The following is a 19,069-nucleotide window of genomic DNA, read 5'->3' as shown; positions in this document are numbered from 1 at the left end:
GGTAAGCAAAGAGACTAGGGGTGGGGCGGTGAGGGGCTGGGGTCCTTGGTGCAGCGGGACCCTCGCCCATCCCGCCCGGCTCCCCCAGCCCCGCTCCGGGTCTGACTGGACCCAGCGCAGCCCCACACCCCGGCCCCGCGCACCGGCTGGTGACGTGGGCCGCCTGCTGAGCCTCTCGGAGCCTCTTGGTGACGGTGACAGGTATTAAGTTCAGGTGCAGACCGAGGAGACGTCTCAGTGCTGAGTCAAGGGGACTTGGCTGTCATCACTGTCACTGCCAGCACTCTGTTTCCATCCTCACACTCTGTCCTCGCTGGGCTCAGCCCAAAGCCCCGGGCCTGCTCGTCAAGCAAGTGAAGTTCAGGACAAGAGGAGTGGGCATGGCTCCCCCGCCACTCCACACCCACCTCCAGGTTCGGAATGTGCATGCCGCCCAGGCACAGGCCACAGAGCCCCGGTCCCCCGAGGGTACTACACCAGGCCCCTGGCTCCCAGAAGCTGGGCCTGGGGCACGCCCTTAGTGGGCCGGGTCTCTAAAGGCAGACCACTTAGGGTCTTGGGCCCCGTGACCCACCTCCCCTGAACCAGCCACACAGCTGGGGTCAGGGGTTGAGGAAAGCTGGTCTGTCTTCCTTGGAGGGTGTGTGGCGCACAGGTGGGGAGCAGCGTCCTGAGGGCTTCCCCTTCTCCTGCCAGTGAGTGCGCCGACTGCCCCAGAGCCCAGCCGCGTGTGCAGGATTCCCAGGCATCAACCCAGGATGCAAGTGGCCCTTCTCCATGGCTCTGTTTGCTCAGTGACACCCTGACTAGGGATTGGCGGGCAGGGTGTCCAGCCCTGGGCTGGCCCGTCCTGTCTGCCCCAAGTGAGCCCATGGGGGCAGGTTTTCTCCTGCACCATCCCTGTTGACTACCACCATCTGGCCACACTTCACTCTGGACCTGGAAACAGAGGTTGGCCTCCAGCCAGGCACTGGGACCGGGGGTGCTGGTCTGTCTTGGCTCACGTGTAGCCCACATCTCCCCATCTGGCCTCCTCTGGGGCTGCCTTGTGACTCATATCCCTCTTTTGGGTACTTTGTGACTGGGACTGTCGCCCCTGTGAGTCCCAGTACCTCCTCTCTAAAGCATGGCTGGCATGAGATTTGCATAGAGTCATGTTTCCACTAATCCATCCATCAATCACCCATCCATCTACCCACCCATCCCTCCCTCCATCCCTCCATCCATCCACCCACCCTCCCATCCATCCACCCATCCACCCACCCTCCCATCCATCCACCCACCCATCCCTCCCTCCATCCCTCCATCCACCCACTCATCCACCCACCCTCCCATCCATCTCCCCACCCATCCCTCCCTCCATCCCTCCATCCATCCACCCTCCCATCCATCCACCCATCCACCCACCCATCCATCCCTCCCTCCATCCCTCCATCCATCCACCCTCCCATCCATCCACCCATCCACCCACCCTCCCATCCATCCACCCATCCACCCACCCACCCATCCATCCACCCATCCACACACCCATCCCTCCCTCCACTCTCCCAACCATCCACCCACCCACCCACCCACCCACCCTCCCATCCATCCATCCATCCATCCACTCACCCTCCAATCCATCCATCCACCCAGCAGTCATGGGGGCTCCTACAGGATAGGAGAGGAGGTGGAAATAAGACACCCAGCCCGATGGGCTTCCCTGCCCACCTCCACCCAGTGTCATCTCGCCACTGAGCCCCGCTGGCCTCCCTCCAGCTCTCTGGCCATCCTACAGAATCCTGAAAGCCTGAAAATGTGACCGCCTCAGGGCCCCTCTATCTGGAATGCTCTTCCCTTCACTTCCCCAGGGGCAGCTCTTAACTAATCCCTCAGACACAGCTTCCAAATCACCTCCCTTGATTGCCCCACGGGCCACATCTATTGGGGGCTTCTTGGTTGAATGTCTGCCTCCCATAGGGGAGAAGGTCCCTCGCCCCCTGCCCCCCGCCCAGCGGTGGGTGCTGGCCACGGTGGCCTCTGGAGGGAGCAGCCCCACCCGCTCCTGCATCCACTCCTGCTGCAGCCACTTCCTCCTCGGGTCCTTATCTCCCGGGCCGCCCAGCTCCGAAAGCCACAGCCAACGTCTGCTTCCCCACAAGCCCCAACTGCCCGGCCTTGGGGGAGCGGGGAGCAGGCAAGCACCCTCGAGGTGGCCACCAAGAGCCGGGCAGCCCCCGCTCCCCACTCGTGGGCAACTTTCTTTTCTTTCAACCCAACCTCTGTCAGCCCCTCTGATCAGAAAACCAGGCAGGATGAGACGCCTCCTCACGAAAGTGGAAGTGGCCCATCTGGGGTGCTCCCTGCAGGTGCAAGCACCCCGAACGACTGCCCAGAGCCGGGGTGGGGGCTGCCTTCACAGGGGAGGGGCCTGTGCCTTCCCAAGACCCTCTCGCTTCCCAGTTCGGAGAGGCCCCACCGCTTGCAGCCTGGAAAACGGGGCGAGGCGAGAACCCCAGCACCAGTGCGGGTGACAGCTGCACCGCAGACCCCGAGGCAGGCCGTGCCCGGCGTCCCCCGCGGCGTCTCCTCCCGGAACAGTCTGGGAGCTGGAACCACTGTGATCAGGGTGTCACACACGCCGAGGAAACTGGCCAGGGTGACCCTGAATCCCACCCTGACTGAGAGCAGGGGAAGCTAGGAGGGGCCGTGAGGACAGTGGCGAAACCAGGGACTGGCCCCTGGCTCCCGGCACCCTCCCCTCCACCTGAACCCTGGGGCCCCGGGGCAGTGCACCCTGAGGGGACATGCACGTCGCAGCCCCTTCCAGGAACAGACAGGGTCTGTCCCTGCCTGGACTGTAGAGGGACGCCCACCTCTGTGACGGTGGCCTCTGGGGAAAGAGCGGGAGGCACTGGTAGGGGTTCTTACTTGCTGCCCTGCGCCCTCTGCACTGCTTGGACTGCTCCGCACGGGCAGGAATTACCTACAATCCAATTCAGTTCTGTCGGAATAGCACAGAAACCTGTGCATCAGCCCCGGGTCTGCGGGCTGCACACCTCTGGCCTGTCTGAGGCCTTGAGACTGCGGCCGAGGTACGGTCCCCAAGGACTGACTGCCAGGCCAGTGGAGGGCGAGGGGCACACTTCGAGGGGTCTTCCCACGGCGGTCACCACCTTCACCAAGTGGCCATTTGAGTGACTGTGAAGGGCCCCACCACCCCTGTGCGGGGTGCCGAGTGGGGAGCGGGGCCTGGGACACCCGCTTCTGGGCTGAGTGGTCACAGAGGGCCCTGACCTTGTTTCTGGCGTCCGTCAGAGTGGGGAGCAGCCTGAACCCCCCCCAGAAAATTCCACCCGTGAGCCCGAATCGGCACTGTTCCCCAAGGCGTCCATCGGGAAGTGGGGTAAGGGTCCCTGAGGAGCCCCCAGCCAGGAGGCCAAGCCCAGAGAGGGGGTTAGCCTGCCCAGCCTGGCGGGCAGTACTTCCAGGGTGGGTGGGGGCAGGACCCCCAGGCTGCAAGGGGAAAGCCCTGAGTGGAGGGGAGCTGGCCAGAGCGGCAGGACCGGATCAGACCAGGGCTAACCCAGAGGTCAGGTTCAAGGTTACAGGCGATGCCCTTGAACAGTTGGCCCTGGGCAGGCGGCCCTGGGGGAAGTCTGGCTGAGGGCAAGAGAGGGCAGAGACCCCCGGACCAGCCCAGGCTGAAGACAGTGCCAGGCCAGAGGGGAGACAGGTGGGCTGGGCAGCGTGGGAGTTGGAGGCTTGGCCAGGATGGACATTGCCCCCATGCTGCTGAGCTGCGCCCCTGCCCAGGTCAAGGAAACACACCCAGCGGGCCAGGCCCTGGGTGGGTGGGGTGTCACCGGCCGGGTGGTAGGAGGAAGTTGTTGGAAAGTCAGGACGGAATGGCCGTGAGGGAAAGCCGGGCAGGGCTGGGCCCAGATGGTTCCTGTTGAGGAAGTAGTGGGCACAGCTGCGCGACTCTTCCTGGCCTGGCCACACTATCACAGCGACACAGCTGGCTGCCTTGCTGCAGGCTGCAGGCGACCTCCCCCACCGGCGCGTCCCCAGGCCCGCCCCGCATCACATGAGCCCCTGCGGCCGCCCACCCCTTCCCCAGGCCGGCGGGCAGTGGCTGCTAGAAGGCCCAGAGCGGTCTGGGGGACAGAGGCCTCCGGCTCAGAGAAGCCCAGGCTGGCTGAGGCCCCTGTCTTTCCCTCGAGGGCTCACGAGGTCGGGAAGGACGCCCAGGGCCGTGCTCAGGCCCGGCTCCCGCCAGCAGCAGGATTCAATCTCCCGGACCCACCTCCAGCTCCATGTCCCGTGTGTCCCCCGTACTGGAGAGTGGGCTCACGGCGCCCACCAGCTGCTCAGCGCCTAAAGGTCCCAGGAAGGGCGGCCCAGGTAAGGGGATGGGGCAGGGGGAGGGGCGGCCCGAGCAGGTGGTGAGGCTGTGACATCTCCACGCTGCCGCCTGACTGGCCCTGTTGACTCACCCCCACCGTCAGCGCGGCCTCCCACCGGGTATAGGCCCGCACAGCTGGGGCAGGTGGCCGGGGAGGACCCGGCAGGTGCCAGGCCGGTGGGCAGGCCCCACCCAGAGGCAGATGCTAGAGGCGGGAGCGGCTCAGTCCTCTAAGAGGGGTGGGCTCTGTCAGCCTCAGGGAGCAGGGCCCCGGAGTCAGCAAGGAAGAAGGTGTGCAAACTGGTGGGGACCCCTACGACTTGGAGGTCGGATGAGGAAACTAAGGCCAGATAGAGAGGGCCTCGCCCAAGGCCCCGGGACGGAGTGATGGTCCAGGACCTGGCCCTGGGCCCCAGTGAGGAGCACCCCTGCCAGGGCTCCCACCCAGTGGAGCCAGTGCCAGGGAGAAGTGGTCACATAGGGAGGACCTCCTATGGGCTGCTGACTGGGGGGTGCAGGAGGCCGTGGCCCTCCCTGACAGCCGACCCCAGCTGCAGGGTCGCCTGCCCGGCTCTCCCAGGACTCGGGGGCCAGCAGGGCTGTAGGCAGGTGGCCCCGTTCCCCAGCCACAGTCACGTGCCCACGGTCCCAGGAGCACAGAGTCCCAAGTCTCACTGCGGAGTGCAAGCACGCCCTGCCACTCACCCTGGCACCCCGACCCCAGACATCCCATCTCCCCTGCGGAGGGACCGTCTCCCCTGAGCAGGCCCCCACCTGCCCCATCCAGGGCCCCGAGGGCCAGCTCCCTACACAGGCTCTGCCAGGCACTCAGCACATCCAGGCCTAGAATCCTGGGTGTGCAAGGCCCGCCTCTCCGCACAGTAACGAGCGAGCGTGCTGCTGACTTCTCCCGAGCGTGGGTGATTCAAAGACATCGCCAGGGAGGCACCAGTCACTGGCCTGGGACACGCTCGCCCTGCCCTCGGGCTGGCCAGAGGCTGCGGTCCCATCCAGCTCCAGCTGGGCCCCACACAGCTGCCCCTCCTTTCCCAGGGCAGCCCTCCCTGACCCCACTGTTCTGGGACCACTCCCCCCTCCTCACCTGGGGCCGGCCCCTCCTCGTGTCGGCCTCAGTTTCCTCATGTGTCAGGCCCCGTCCTTCTGCCCACTGAAGGGGTCAAGGAGCGGCTTCTTTTTTTTTTTTTTTTTTTTTTTGCGGTATGCGGGCCCCTCAGTGTTGCGGCCTCTCCCGTTGCGGAGCACAGGCTCCGGACACGCAGGCTCAGCGGCCGTGGCTCACGGGCCCAGCCGCTCCACGGCATGTGGGATCCTCCCGGACCGGGGCACGAACCCGCGTCCCCTGCCTCGGCAGGCGGACTGTCAACCGCTGTGCCACCAGGGAAGCCCAAGGAGCGGCTTCTCAGAGGCGGGGGAGGGAGGGGGGAGGCAGACGAAACTGCTGGCTGCTGTTGTGTTTGGATGGTGGAGTGCCAGCCCGTGAAAGGGGTTTGAGGCCAGGAAACACGATGGACCCTCTGTGTGCATGATGTCTCCTGCGGTGTTGGTCGGGCCACGGGCCCTTGGAGAAGATGGTCTGGGTGGACCTCGATGCAGAATCCCAGCCGCCCCAATGGGGGCACTTCTCACTTGGGAGGCTTTGCTGGGAGGAGGGAAAGCAGTGGCTCGTGCATTTGACTGGGGGATTGCCTGGGCGCGGGGGTCCCCGCCCTGGGACACTGGCTTCTAGGAGCTCACGGCCCCTTGTCTCTAAATCCCCTGGCCCCAGGTGATAGGCACAGCCACACATCCTGCTCCCCAGGTCTCCTTACGGGGGCAGATGCTGGGGTACAGTGCCAGGCATCACCACCGGGGGAAGTGGCAGGTGGAGCTGGGCTGGAGGGAGCCGTGGGGGCTGGGGCCCGGGGAGCCTGGGGACTGGGGACGGGCCCGTGGATCAGTGCTGCTCCGTCCTGCAGGCTTCCCACGATCCTGTGAAAACCTTTGAGACCCCAAATGTTAAGCAGCGCCCAAACCACAGAAAGAACAGTAAGCATATCTCCTGAAGCTGAGCCTGTCCCTCTGGAGAACAAATGTGCGTGAACCCTGCGGCTTCCCTCCTGCTTAGCAGGAGGCGGGGCGGGGCTGCGGGTGGGTATCCGTCAGGACCGCACAGTGCGGGGGGGCCGCTGCCAGCAGGTGGGAAGGAACGGTGCTGTTTAGTGCTGAGTGCTCACTGCACTCAGATGTGTTAGGTGCCGGGCCTCCTGGAGGTCCAGTGGTTAAAACTCGGTGCTTCGAACATCATGGTACATGACTCTTTTTGAATTATGGTTTTCTCGGGGTATATGCCCAGTAGTGGGATTGCTGGGTCACATGGTAGTTCTATCTGTAGTTCTTTAAGGAACCTCCATACTGTTCTCCATAGTGGCTGTACCAATTCACATTCCCACCAACAGTGTAGGAGGGTTCCCTTTTCTCCACATCCTCTCCAGCATTTATTGTCTAGATTTTGTGATGATGGCCATTCTGACTGGTGTGAGATGGTATCTCATTCTAGTTTTGATTTGCATTTCTCTAATGATTAATGATATTGAGCATCCTTTCATGTGTTTGTTGGCAATCTGTATATCTTCTTTGGAGAAATGTCTATTTAGGTCTTCTGTCCATTTTTGGATTGGGTTGTTTGTTTTTTTGTTATTGAGCTGCGTGAGCTGCTTATAAATTTTGGAGATTAATCCTTTGTCAGTTGCTTGCAGCTCTATTTACAATAGCCCGGAGATGGAAACAACCTAAGTGCCCATCATCGGATGAATGGATAAAGAAGATGTGGCACATATATACAATGGAATATTACTCAGCCATAAAAAGAAACAAAATTGAGCTATTTGTAATGAGGTGGATAGACTTAGAGTCTGTCATACAGAGTGAAGTAAGTCAGAAAGAGAAAGACAAATACCGTATGCCAACACATATATGTGGAATTTAAGAAAAAAAAATGTCATGAAGAACCTAGGGGTAAGACAGGAATAAAGACACAGACCTACTAGAGAATGGACTTGAGGATATGGGGAGGGGAAAGGGTAAGCTGTGACAAAGCGAGAGAGTAGCATGGACATATATACACTACCAAACGTAAGGTAGATAGCTAGTGGGAAGGAGCCGCATAGCACAGGGAGATCAGCTCGGTGCTTTGTGACCACCTAGAGGGGTGGGATAGGGAGGGTGGGAGGGAGGGAGACGCAAGAGGGAAGAGATACGGGAACATATGTATATGTATAACTGATTCACTTTGTTATAAAGCAGAAACTAACACACCATTGTAAAGCAATTATACTCGAATAAAGATGTAAAAAAACAAAAAACAAAAAAACGGTGCTTCCACTGCAGGAGGCCAGGGTTCCATCCTCGGTAGGGGAACTAAGATCCTGTGTGCCCAGCGGCCTTAGCTTTATTAGGTGCCAATTGTGTGCACTAGAAGCTGGGCTCCCGCAAACGAGAGGTGGGAACCAGGACACCAGCCGGGCTGCCTCAGGCAAAGGAGGTTCGGGGGCAATGCCCCGTGACCACCCCAGGGGAGAAACTGAGTCAGGTCTGTTCAGTGTCACCTAAGAGGGACAGGTGGGGCCCAGGTGGCAGATTTCCAGGGAGACAGGGAGTGTCCCATCACCGGAGGGTCCAAGCAGAGGCAGCTGGGGCCTTAGGGGGTGTTGGGCGAGATCCCATGGAGAGCGCTGTCCTGGGAGCCTTGGGTCGCCTGGTCCCAGGGGGTGGGGTTCAGAGGTCAGCACTGTCACCAAGTGGGCTTGCCCTCCCTCTCCCCCATCCTCATCCTCGCCCTCCAGCTGCACCCCCCCCCCCCCACCACAGGCTCTTCTCTGGAACGTTCTCTGCCTGGAATGCCCTTCCCTGTTGTATTAATTTCCTGGGGCCGCTGTAACAAACCACCGCAAACCAGGTGACTTACAGCAGAAATCTACTCCCTCCCAGCTGTGGAGGCCAGAGACTGAAATGAAGTGGTTGCAGGGCTGGGCGCCCTCCAGAGGCTCTGGGGGAGGGTCGTTCCTGCCTCTTCCAGCTCCAGGGGGCTCCAGGTGTCCTTGGCTGGTGGCCACGTCCTTCCAATCTCTGTTCCCATCTTCCCATGGCCTCTACCCCATGTCTCTGCCTCTTCTCCTCTTCTTATAAGGACAGTTGTCTTTGGATTTAGGGTGACCATTCCAGATGATCAGAGCTCCGACTGTCCCTTCTGCATTCCAGGCAGCAGGGTTGGGGCGAAGGTACCCACAGCCTGCAGCCAGCCACCTCAGTCACAGCCGGGGCCAGGGCTTGGGCAGGTGGCCTCCAGCTGCCAGGGGGCCCAGTGGTGCATCCGGGGCCGCATGGTGCAAGAGGGGAGCCAGGTTATCAGAAGCCCACATGGTCTCCCAACTGCCCGCTGCCCCATTTTTCATTCAGCCGAGGCCCCTGGGACGTGCTTTCAGGGCTGTCGGGAGACTGTCAGCTATGGACACTGGGGAGTTCACACAGGGAGGGCCCGGGGCTTCTACGGTTGGCGTGTGCGTGCAAGGATTTCTTGGTTTCTTCTGTACCGTCGTCCCGCTCCGGATGGCAGTCCTGTCCCTGCTTTGCTCACACGCTGCAGGGCCTTCTCCCCCTCCTCAGGACTGTCCCCACGTCTTATTGACCACATGGTGCTGGGGGCTCCTGTGTCAGGGTCATGGCTCAGGGCTGCCAAGCCCCACGTGCTGCTGTGACTGCCATCTCAGAAGAAAATACCGAGGTTCTGAGGGGCACACAGCAGGCGAGAGCAGAGGTGTGATTGAACCCGGCTCTGCTGACCCTGCAGGACCGATGGAGTGGGGGCCTATTTCGGGTGGAAAGCGGGCCCTAGACACCCTGCCAGATCAGTTGGTCCTGGCAGGAAACTGCTAGCACGACCGCCGGGCAACGAGTGTGGACTGTGTGATGAGGAACCTCTTACACAGGTCAAACAGAGCGGCCAGGTCAGCACAGGAGTCTGGGGGCCGATACAGCCTGACCTGAGGGGTGAGAGGGGAAAAGGGGAGGGAGCTGCGAGGGGCCAGGAGACGAGTGGAGTGGGCTGAGCCCCGGAGAGTGGACGGCAGGGCAAACACCCACGTCCTCCTTCCCCACCCCACATCTCCTGGGCCTGACCGGTCCCGGGCCAGCCTCCAGGGCACAGAGCAGAGGAGCAGGGGTGCAGCTCTGGGGCAGACGGAGGCTCTGGACTGAGTCCCCATCCCCCCACGTCCTGTGTCAGGACCCAGAACAAGTCTGGGGAGAGAGGATTCCACTCCCCACCAGGTCCTGGGAAGAGGGGGGCTCCCTAACCCCCCTGCCCCGGGGTAAATGTGGAGCGTTCTTTCCCTGAGACCCGCAGTTTCCATGCTGTCCCTATCGCACAGGCCTGTGGGGCAAGACTTCTGGGGGCAGCCAGCAGGAGGACACTGGCCACCCGTGTCCTCCCCACCCATCAGACAGCAAAACTGAGCCTCAGAAGACAGAGCCGCAGGGCGGGGTGATGCCCAGGGGACAGGGTGCAATCCAGGCCAGCTTCCTGAAGGAAGTGGTCCTGCGGGGGCGGCGGGAGAAGGCAGAGACTTTCACTTCTTGAAGCGTCTTGACTGAGAAGAAAGGCACTGGTGCTAACCTCTCACACCTTCACTTCCGTGACTTCAGTGGAGGAGGGAGAGGCCAGGGCAAAGAGGGGCCTCCCCTGGACTCTGTGATGGGGCCAGAGGTGACGCTGCAGTGGTGCTAATGAAATTCCCATCGTTAAATCCCACCTAGGTCACACTGGCACAGCCAGTGCCGGCAAACACCCTGGGCTGGGTGGTGACCGTCAGAGTGCAGCCCAGGATGGAGGTGGCCTCCGTGGAGACCCCATCCAAAGGTCTTCTGGGGGCGGGGTGGGGAGGGTTGACAGGCTCTTCTCCTGGGGCTCTGGGGAGTCACTTTGTTATTCTGCCGTTTGCAAGAGTGAGCCCAAAAAAAGACAAGTGAGATCACCTCTAGCCTGTGTGCACGCCCTGGGGGGGCGGGTTCCCCCGCCCCGCGTCCTGTCCCCCACCTCCGGTGCCTCCCTTCAAGTCTTTGCTCCGGTTACCCTCCCCTCCCCCAGCACACGTGCACTCAGTCCTCCTCTCCTGCTGTTTTCTCCTTCATTTATTGTTCCCTCTGACAAGGGGGTGGCTCAGGTTACGTACCTCTTCATCATCCCGTCCCCCCCTCCCGTGCTGGCTCCTCTGCCTGCTTGCCATGGCGCACTCAGCGCCCAGAGCCCGGCACTGGGAGGTGAATGCATCCCATGTCCAGATGACTTGACCACCCCGCACACAACAAGCCTGCTGACCAGCACAGGGGCTGTGGGGAGTGGCTGCATTGGTCTCCAAATTCTAGATTTGCCATCACAGCCACTGTCAGACAGGACCTGAGGCCCAGAGATGGGGGCAGACTGCCAGGGGTCACACAGCAAGCAGGGCCGGGGCTCAGAGTTGGACCCGGGCCTAGCGGCCCCTCTCAACCCCTCCCTGCCCCAGGGCCTCTCCATGGGCACCAGGGTCCCCTCCCCTGCAGCCTGAGGCATGGAGGGTACCAGACCACCTGCCCTCCCATCTTCTCTCACCGCGTCCTCTACAGGGGGACACAGGGCCCAGAGAGGGGATGTGACTGCCAAGGCCACAGGCTGCAGTCACAGGACGCCCCAGGTGGGGTGGTTTATAAAGAGCAGACATTTATTTCTTGCAGAAGAGGAGGCTGGCCATCCAAGACCAGGATGCTGGCAGGTTTGCTGTCTGGTGACAGCTCCCTGGTCCATAGCCCGCTTGCTCCCCACCCTAGACAGCACTTCCGGGAAAGGACCGGGGAGGGGGCTGGGAAGGGCCAGCGGGCCAGAGGGTGATGCTGACTGGAGGAAGGGGCAAGCACCTCCGGCCATCCCAGCGGGTTCCGTTGCCTTGGAAACACTGACCTGCTGAAGTCCTCCGTCCCAGGCATGGAGGAACTGCCCCCTGTCCCAGTGCCCACTTGGCCACAGGACCCTGGTGGGGCGTTTGTACCCTCGCCTACCTGGCCCTGGGGCCTGGGTCAGGGGCCTGGGCATGCACACACCCCTCCCCCAGCTCCTGAGCCGGCAGGCGGCCCCTCTGCTCTGGGCGGGAGGGCTCAGGTGGCACTGCCAGGAGCTGGGCAATCCTTGGGTGACGGGTGAGTTGTGCACAGGAGGCCTGCTCCTTGGGCAGCAGAGGCTCCCTGAGTAGGCCGTGACCTCGGATGCAGCCCCCGGGGCAGCGACAGTAGCAACACAGGAGGGTCCTCCGAGGTTGTTCCCTAAGAACAGGCCGCAGGCCTTGGACAAGCGGGCAGAGGGGACTGGCCACTCCATTCCAGATGCCTTCCTGGCCCTGGGCACGGCTTCTTCCCAGTAACCCTTCAAAGGCATCATTGGCCTGGCTGTACAGATGAAGACAAATCAGAAGGGTCAGGAAACCTGCCCAAGGTCACACAGCAAGTCACTAGCAGGGCTGGGGCCTCCCTGTCTGCCCAGCGCCCTCCCTGGGAGGAAACGCAGTTGAGGTAGGGCCTCAGGAAAGGGACCCCTTTTGCACCCATCATTCCCCATGTGGGAGCTGCACCCAGCAGCCCAGACCCTTAGCTGAACCCTCTGAGAGCCTACAGTGCGTCTGCTGGCTCTGCACTAGGGAGCCCAAGGCAGGTGCCATCTGGCGCCCCAGATGACACCTGGATCGAGCGCTGCCCCAGCTGATGCCCGCAGAGCCACCGCCCGGCCTGGCCCTCGGGGCGAAGCCCTGTGCTGCCTGCTGCTCTGAAACCTTTGGAAAAGTGGGCCGGGCCTGCCCGAGGCTAATACCCCGCGCTGAAGCGCTCGGGCCTTCTGAGGGCCCAGTCGGTGCTGCCGAGGTCTCGTGGAGGGTGTGGCCTCTGGGTGCGGCTTTCACTCCACGGGTGCAGAAACGGGTCCCTTCCTGAGAGGAAGCAGCGTCCGGCCACCTGCTCCGTGGGGCTCACAGCCTAGAGGGGCCGTGGTACGAAGGTGCACACGTCAGGGGGCAGAGGGTGAGGCCTTGCAGGTGGCCCATCCTCGCCCTAGAGACATGGCCAGTGTACAAGCTGCCCTGGGCCTAGGCAGAGGGGGCACCGAGGGCCTGGCCCTCACGCTGGCCATGTCCCTTCCCTGGGCCTGTGGAGCTTCACAGATGCTGCAGGGGAGGGACATGAGGTGCAGGGCCAGGAGACCCGAGAGGGACAGGAGGGGTCTGCGTAGCCTGGCTTCCCCGATCTCACTTTGCTCGTGGCAAGGGCAGCCGGTTGGACCAGATCATGGCCGGGAGGGGAGGGCTGGGCTGGAAGCCAGCTCCGTCACTCACCCCGGGACCCAGCAGGCCTGTCACCTTGTCTGTGACATGGGGGTGGCATCCAGCCCCCGAAAGGCTGGAGGATGGTGGGGGAGAACCCCGGCACCTACCTAGCCCTCCCCAGGTCCAGGCCTGCCTTTCTCACCCCCCCTCGGATCCTGGCTGCGACCCCCTGCCTGCACCCGCTCCCCGGCCAAGGGCCCTCACAGGGGTGAAGAGGGAGCCCCGTGGAAGTAACTGGGGATTCACCCGCCCTCGGGCTCCCAGCGCTTCCTACTTCCCTCCCAAATTGGGGTGCATTTTGAGTGTGTGGAAAGCCCCGACCTCACAGGGCCTGGGAGGGGGCAGCGCGGTGGGAGGGGAGACAGTCAAGAGGGGTGCTGGGACCCTCGCACCTCAGGCCAACTCGATGGGGCCTCCTCAGAGACGGGTCCCCTCTGCTGAGCTCCGGGGCTGGGGCGGCGGGGGTCTTCCCACAGCTGGGTCCTCTTATTAAGAGAAAAGATCTAAGGTTCCAGCCTCACTCTGAGCAGAGTGGCCGGCCCGGACACGGGACCCCAACACCCAGACCCTGGAGCTCAGAGAGGTCACAGTTTGCCGAGGGGTCCCTGGGCCTACCTCCCCAGGACGCTGCCTGTGCTGGCCGCACGCCCACTCCTGCCTCAGGGCCTCAGGACAGGAGACATCCTCCCCCTGGAGGCTCAGGGCACCCGGCCCCTGCCTCTCCCTTCCTGTTTCTCAGGAGGGGGGTATTGCCTTGATGTACCCCCAGCCCTGGATAGATGGACACGCAGACATCAGACTCGTTCCCACCCCTCCACCACCACAGCACTTTCTAGACCCAGGGTCAGGACCCGACATCCTAAAAGCAGGTGACAAAAAATGCAAGTCAGAACAGTATCGCTCCCATTCACGGCCCCCAGGTGTCCCACCCTGAAGTCCTCCGGGGCTCAGGAGGCCGGTCGAGAGGCTCTGCTTGGCCCTGGCCCCTCAATCGGGGCTTCCTAGTCTGCGGTGCAAGGGGCTGTCCCCACCTGGGGGGCTCTCCGGGCGGGTGCTGCCACCCGGAGCTGCAGGGCAGAGAGCACAGCTGGCTTGAGGGGACATGGGAGCAGACGGCTTCCTGTGGAAACCGAAACTGCCAGGTGCTTCCCTCCCTCCCGCGGGGACCCAGAGACAGCTGGACCCGGTCCTGCAGCCCTGCCCCGCCGAGCTGCCTCTCCTTCAGGCAAACGCCCGCGGTCCAGACTGCGCTTCTCACCCGTCGCCGCGACAACTGGGCCTCAGGTCACCACCTGCCCCTCACCCTCCGCGCAGAAGAGGCCCAGCGGCCCCGAGGCTCTGCCACCCCCTGGGGCTGCCCGTCCAGCCTGAGCCACCCTGGCGCAGGATTCCAAAGTCTTTGGGCAAAAGCAGGATGCGAAGGACCTGGGTGATCTTCAACTTGAATACGTGTGAGGGTGATGACATTCCAGGTAGATCAGATTTACCAGAACGTAGCATTAAAGCCGGTTGCCCTGGCTGACAGAATGTGAAACACTTCGCCCGCGGCTCATGTCCATTTCCTACTGGACGGACCGCCGAGCCCACAGGAAACAGGAGACAGAAGGGACAGGTCTGGTCGTTGCCCGCAGCTGGGCCTCCGACGCGCTGCCTGCTCCTAGCATCCCGTTGTCTCCTGGCCCACCTTTCATTTAAATCGTGACAGAATTCGCCCAGGCCAGGAAAGCCCCATCCCAAGTCAGACGGGCAAGCTGCGGCTTCGCTCCGGAGTCTGCTCCCCCATCACCACTTCTTCTTAAAAAGGAATCGTCGTAGATCCAGTGCCCCCTGCCCCTGCTGCAGCAGCGAGACGGGATCAGAAATCCCTGAAAGCCAGGCTGCTGGGCCTGGACCCAGCTCAGGGTGCCCTGCGAGGTCCCCAAACTCGGACCCATGTCATCACGTGTAAAATGCGGACGGTGTCACGCGGCAGCCCTGGGAGCCGCCCACCTGTGGAACCGTCCAAAGGACTGTTTTTATCTGTGTGTGTCTTTCCCAGGTACGTTGCGATTTTCTGTTTTAAATTGTTACACGGGAGGATCACGTTCTGTGCGTCTTTTGCAATTTTCTGTTTTCTCTCCACGATGACACATAACACTGGATCCGTGCAGGCGCTGCCCGTGTTGCCCTGCGGCCCCATGAGTCCCCACGAGCCCGGGCAGTGGGAGGGTAGGACCTCAAGGAGACCCCACCTGGCTCCCGTTGAGAAAGGCCTTTCGACAGCCACGTGTCCAGAGTCATGTGGGGTGTTTCTGGAGGTCATGAAATCTCCCTATGGCTCTTGGGGAGGCCCAGTTCACTGAAACTAGTGTGGGCGGGGGCGAGGCACTGGCACCTGGGCTGGCCTCAGCTCGACCTAGTCCGACCCTTTCTGAACGTGGACTCAGAGTCATCCCGGGTGAGGCTGTGGTGGGGAGTCCAGCTGTGACGAGCAGGGGGAGAGGCCAGTCGCTGTATGGCCCCCTCGCTCTGCACCATCCCCTCCCTGACTCTAGCCCCGCTCCAGACCTTCGACCTGAGGCCTGGGTGGTGGAAAGTCCTGGCGTGTGTGGGCCAGCGGGCCGGAGGCCTCCAAGCTGGGAAACCCCGCTCCTCTTCAGAAAGCCAGAAACGGGGCTCTCAGCAGCCCCTCCACGATGCTAGAAGGAAGAGGCGGCTGAGGGGACTTTTGTGCCTGCCTGTTGGCTGCCTGAGCCTCCACCCCTGCCCCCGGTCCCCACCCCTGCACAGCACTGCACAGAGGGGGCCTCGGCCTGTCCTGGAGGGGTCAGGAGACCGAGCTGCCGAGCACACATCCCCGTCCACCCCTCAGCGAGGCCAGGAACGTGTGACAGGTGGCACTGGCTGCAGAGGGTGGGCAGCTGGGCTGGTGCAGGCAGGACGGGGTCAGAGCAGCCGGATTGGGGCCCAGGGGGGCAGTGGGGGCCTGGCGGGGGCTGCTGTAATAATAGTGGCGTGTCACCGAGCTCTCCCTGCTCCCTGGAGGGAGAGGTCCTGCAGCCCCGACACCGTGGCTGGTGGGAAACGGGCCTGCCATGTGCTGGATGCCAGAGCCTACCCTCCAAGCCGGTGGCTCAGGGGATTTTTATTACTTTTGGCTGGCATGTCCCCTAAAATTTTTTTGAAAAATCAACCCCCCTTTAAGGTGATATTTCTTACAAAGCGGCCTTACTGGGCTCAGTCACACCTGACCCTGGGCTGCTGCTTTTTGGTGGATAACAGGGGCCCGGGGCCACTAGAGAAGTTTTGGAAGGTGACAGTTAGCTGGACACAAGAAGGGCTAACCTTAACACCCCCCGTGAGACGTTCGGAGTGAGCAGTGCACAGAGGCACACGCCAGTTTCCCAGACTCCCCACCCTGCAGGCACCCTGCCTGCTCGGTAGGAAACAGGCCTTGAGCCCCGGGTGGGCGTCCAGCTGCCAACGTTACTGAACTGAACCTGGGTCTGCTTGCCCGTGCGCGGCAGAGCTGATCTGATGCTGCACTGTGATGAAGGAAAGTACAGCGTTTATTACAGGTGCCAAGCAAGGAGAATGGGCAGCTCATGTTCAAAAGACCCGAACCCCCCCATGACTCTCAGGGAAGGGGTTTTAAAGGTCGTGTGAGGGAGGGGGATGCAGGGTGTCTGAGTAGCTCACGCACAACTCTTGGATTGGTTGGCATCAAGGTGAAATTTCAAGCATCACCAACCTTCTGGTTTCAACCGGTCTGGGGTCTACGTGCTTGTGGTCATCAGTTTTCACCTCGTGGGGGTCGGCTTCCTGTAAAAACAACTTAGGAATGTGCATCAGGCCTTTATCCAGATCTTCCAGGGACTGGGAGTTCAGTGGTTCTGCTCTGTGGCTGGTTTAGAGTCTAAACTATAACCAATTTCCTGCCCAACAGGTATTCTTTGTTTCTACATCTTCACATTTTGTAATCATTCACTCTTTTTTTAAATTATTAATTAATTAATTAGTTTATTTATGGCTGCGTTGCGTCTTTGTTGCTGCGCCCGGGCTTTCTCTAGTTGAGGCGAGCGGGGGCTACTCTTCGTTGCGGTGCGCGGGCTTCTCATGGCGGTTTCTCTTGTTGCGGAGCACGGGCTCTAGGTGCGCGGGCTTCAGTAGTTGTGCTCACGGGCTCTAGAGCGCAGGCTCAGCGGCCGTGGCACACAGGCTTAGTTGCTCCACAGCACGTGGGATCCTCCCAGACCAGGGATCGAACCCGTGTCCCCCGCATTGACGGGCAGATTCTTAACCACTGCTCTGCCAAGGAAGTCCCTGTAATCATTCGCTCTTGAGCCAGGCTTTTGAGGCTTGGGCAGGCCTGGGAAAGTAAAGCAAAAGCCTTTTACTTTAATGGACAGGGACAAAGGGGCCTGTATATGGGTTCACAAATATCCTTCTAAACCAATGGGGGACATAGGACTGTGGGTGATGGTGGTGATGGGCCAGTTCAAAACATCTAGACATTGTGGTTCAAACAGTCAAAGGTCAAATGGTCCAGCGTATCGTATCTTTTATGTTGCACACGTGCTTGGGACCTATTTTCATGGCAACCCCGAGGCTGCAGGTTTAGTACCTTGACTAGTGGAAATGTTGCCACAAAACCAAATTGTCAGGACCCAGACTGACACTGTCAGCTTTAATTCAAATAAGCATGTTATTAATGACTCAACTGTCTCACTTTGGAATTCCACTTCTGGTGTAAATGGATGGATGGCAGATGGATGGGTGTGGGTGGGTGGATGAATAGATGGACGGGGAGAAAAGAAAGACAGCAGGAAGGCAGGAAGGTAAGTTAAAGCAAACCTCTCAAAAAGCTATAAACATGGTTCTTCTATGAAAGTGTAGCAAGCACGTGTCAGAGACATGTCTCCCTCATTGCTGAGGTAGCCAGCCAGGTGGCAAAGGGGACTCGAGGGAGGACACAGCAATTTTCCAACCCAAAAAGAGAGAACGCCGCCCCGAGACCCCTAAACACAGTCATGAAGCACAGTCTTCTCTGCTGAGCAGAAACGGTCTGCAACTTGTCTGTTTCCTGCAAGTTAACACCTACTTTACAGCGTCTGGGACCCAATCAGCATCAATAGAAAGACACCCAGGCGTGTTCCAGGAGGCCCACTGACCTTGGCAGCCTGGCTGGACGTGAGGACACCGGTGGCCCTCTGCCTTGTCACTCATTTGGGACAGGTGTTTCCATCAGACGAAGGCAGGGGAGGCCCGGAGACTCGCTGGGTCCTTATACCCTGAGGCAAAGCACTGAGATGGGTTCAGCCTGCAGGAGAGGAGGGTCAGGACAGGAGAGGAGGGAAGAACGGGCAGACCACAGGCCTCGTTTCCTGCTGGAACAAGCCGGAAGTTGAGGACCCCAGGATTCCTTCAAGCTCTCTTGCCCAGCTACCTGGAGAGTCTTGACACACGCCCGTTAGGAAGACCCTGGCCACAGACCAGAGCAGCCTGCCCGCCGCACCGGCCAGGGCTTGGGGGGCCGGAAGGCTCTTGGTTCTCTTTCGTTGGAAGACAGAACCCCGCTTCTTTCTGCAGGTACTGCTGCAAGCCAACTGCCCCCCTCACGGTGAGAGATGGGGACCCCTCCAACCTCTGCGCGGGGGCCGGGCCTCGACCCCAGTCCTGCTGCCGCCCCCGCCTCACCTCCTGCCGGCTCCCTGCCCATGGGGCCCGAGCTCTACTTTCTGGATTACCGGGAGGCTGTTCTCTCCAGGGTCTGTGGTTCTCCTGGTCATTCCCCCCCAGAACAGAGCATGGCACATCAGGTGCTGGAGAAACGTCAGCTGAGAGAGAGAATCTGCAGAATGGCTGAGTGGCTAGAAGCTTGGATGAACCCTGGAAACATACTCACTGAAAGAAGCCGGACCCAAAAGGCCGTGTATTATACGACGCCACTCACACGAAAGGTCCACGAGAGGCCACTCCACAGGGATGGACGCAGATTTGGGCTTGCCAGGGGCTGGGGCAGGGGCCGTGCTTCCTGTTGTAACATCAGGCTCTGCGGACGCCCGCACTGGGGGGTGCCAAGCGCCCCCAGGACCAAAGGAGATGCTGAGAGTAACGACGCTCCTCGGGACCCAGTGAATGCCACCGCTGACACGTGGGTCCTGGGAGCCTGTGCCTTTCTGCTGAGCGCAGAGGAGGCCTCAGCATCCTTCACAGCACGGTGCTCCTGGGGCCAGCCCTGGCCGGTGGTCGCACACTGTCCATGGGGAGCTACTGTCTCCCATCCCCGGCTGGTACTTTTGTC

The 19,069-nt window shown here is 61.2% G+C and overlaps 1 protein-coding gene across 2 annotated transcripts in view; it reads left to right on the top strand.

Moving 5' to 3' along the window:
• Window positions 1-3,964: 3,964 nt before the first annotated feature.
• CBFA2T3 (CBFA2/RUNX1 partner transcriptional co-repressor 3) overlaps window positions 3,965-19,069 on the top strand; it is an 83,558-nt gene continuing 68,453 nt past the window's right edge. For both annotated transcript variants that reach the window (XM_032613875.1, XM_032613874.1), the window contains exon 1: window positions 3,965-4,386. In XM_032613875.1, the coding sequence (XP_032469766.1) occupies window positions 4,299-4,386 (88 nt within the window). In that variant the 5' untranslated portion in view covers window positions 3,965-4,298. The remainder of the gene's footprint in view (window positions 4,387-19,069) is intronic.

Source organism: Phocoena sinus, chromosome 19, assembly GCF_008692025.1.
Source record: "Phocoena sinus isolate mPhoSin1 chromosome 19, mPhoSin1.pri, whole genome shotgun sequence".
NCBI lineage: Eukaryota > Metazoa > Chordata > Mammalia > Artiodactyla > Phocoenidae > Phocoena > Phocoena sinus.
The sequence above is the reverse complement of the archived record's forward strand: the minus strand, read 5'-3'. Positions and strand labels throughout refer to the sequence as shown.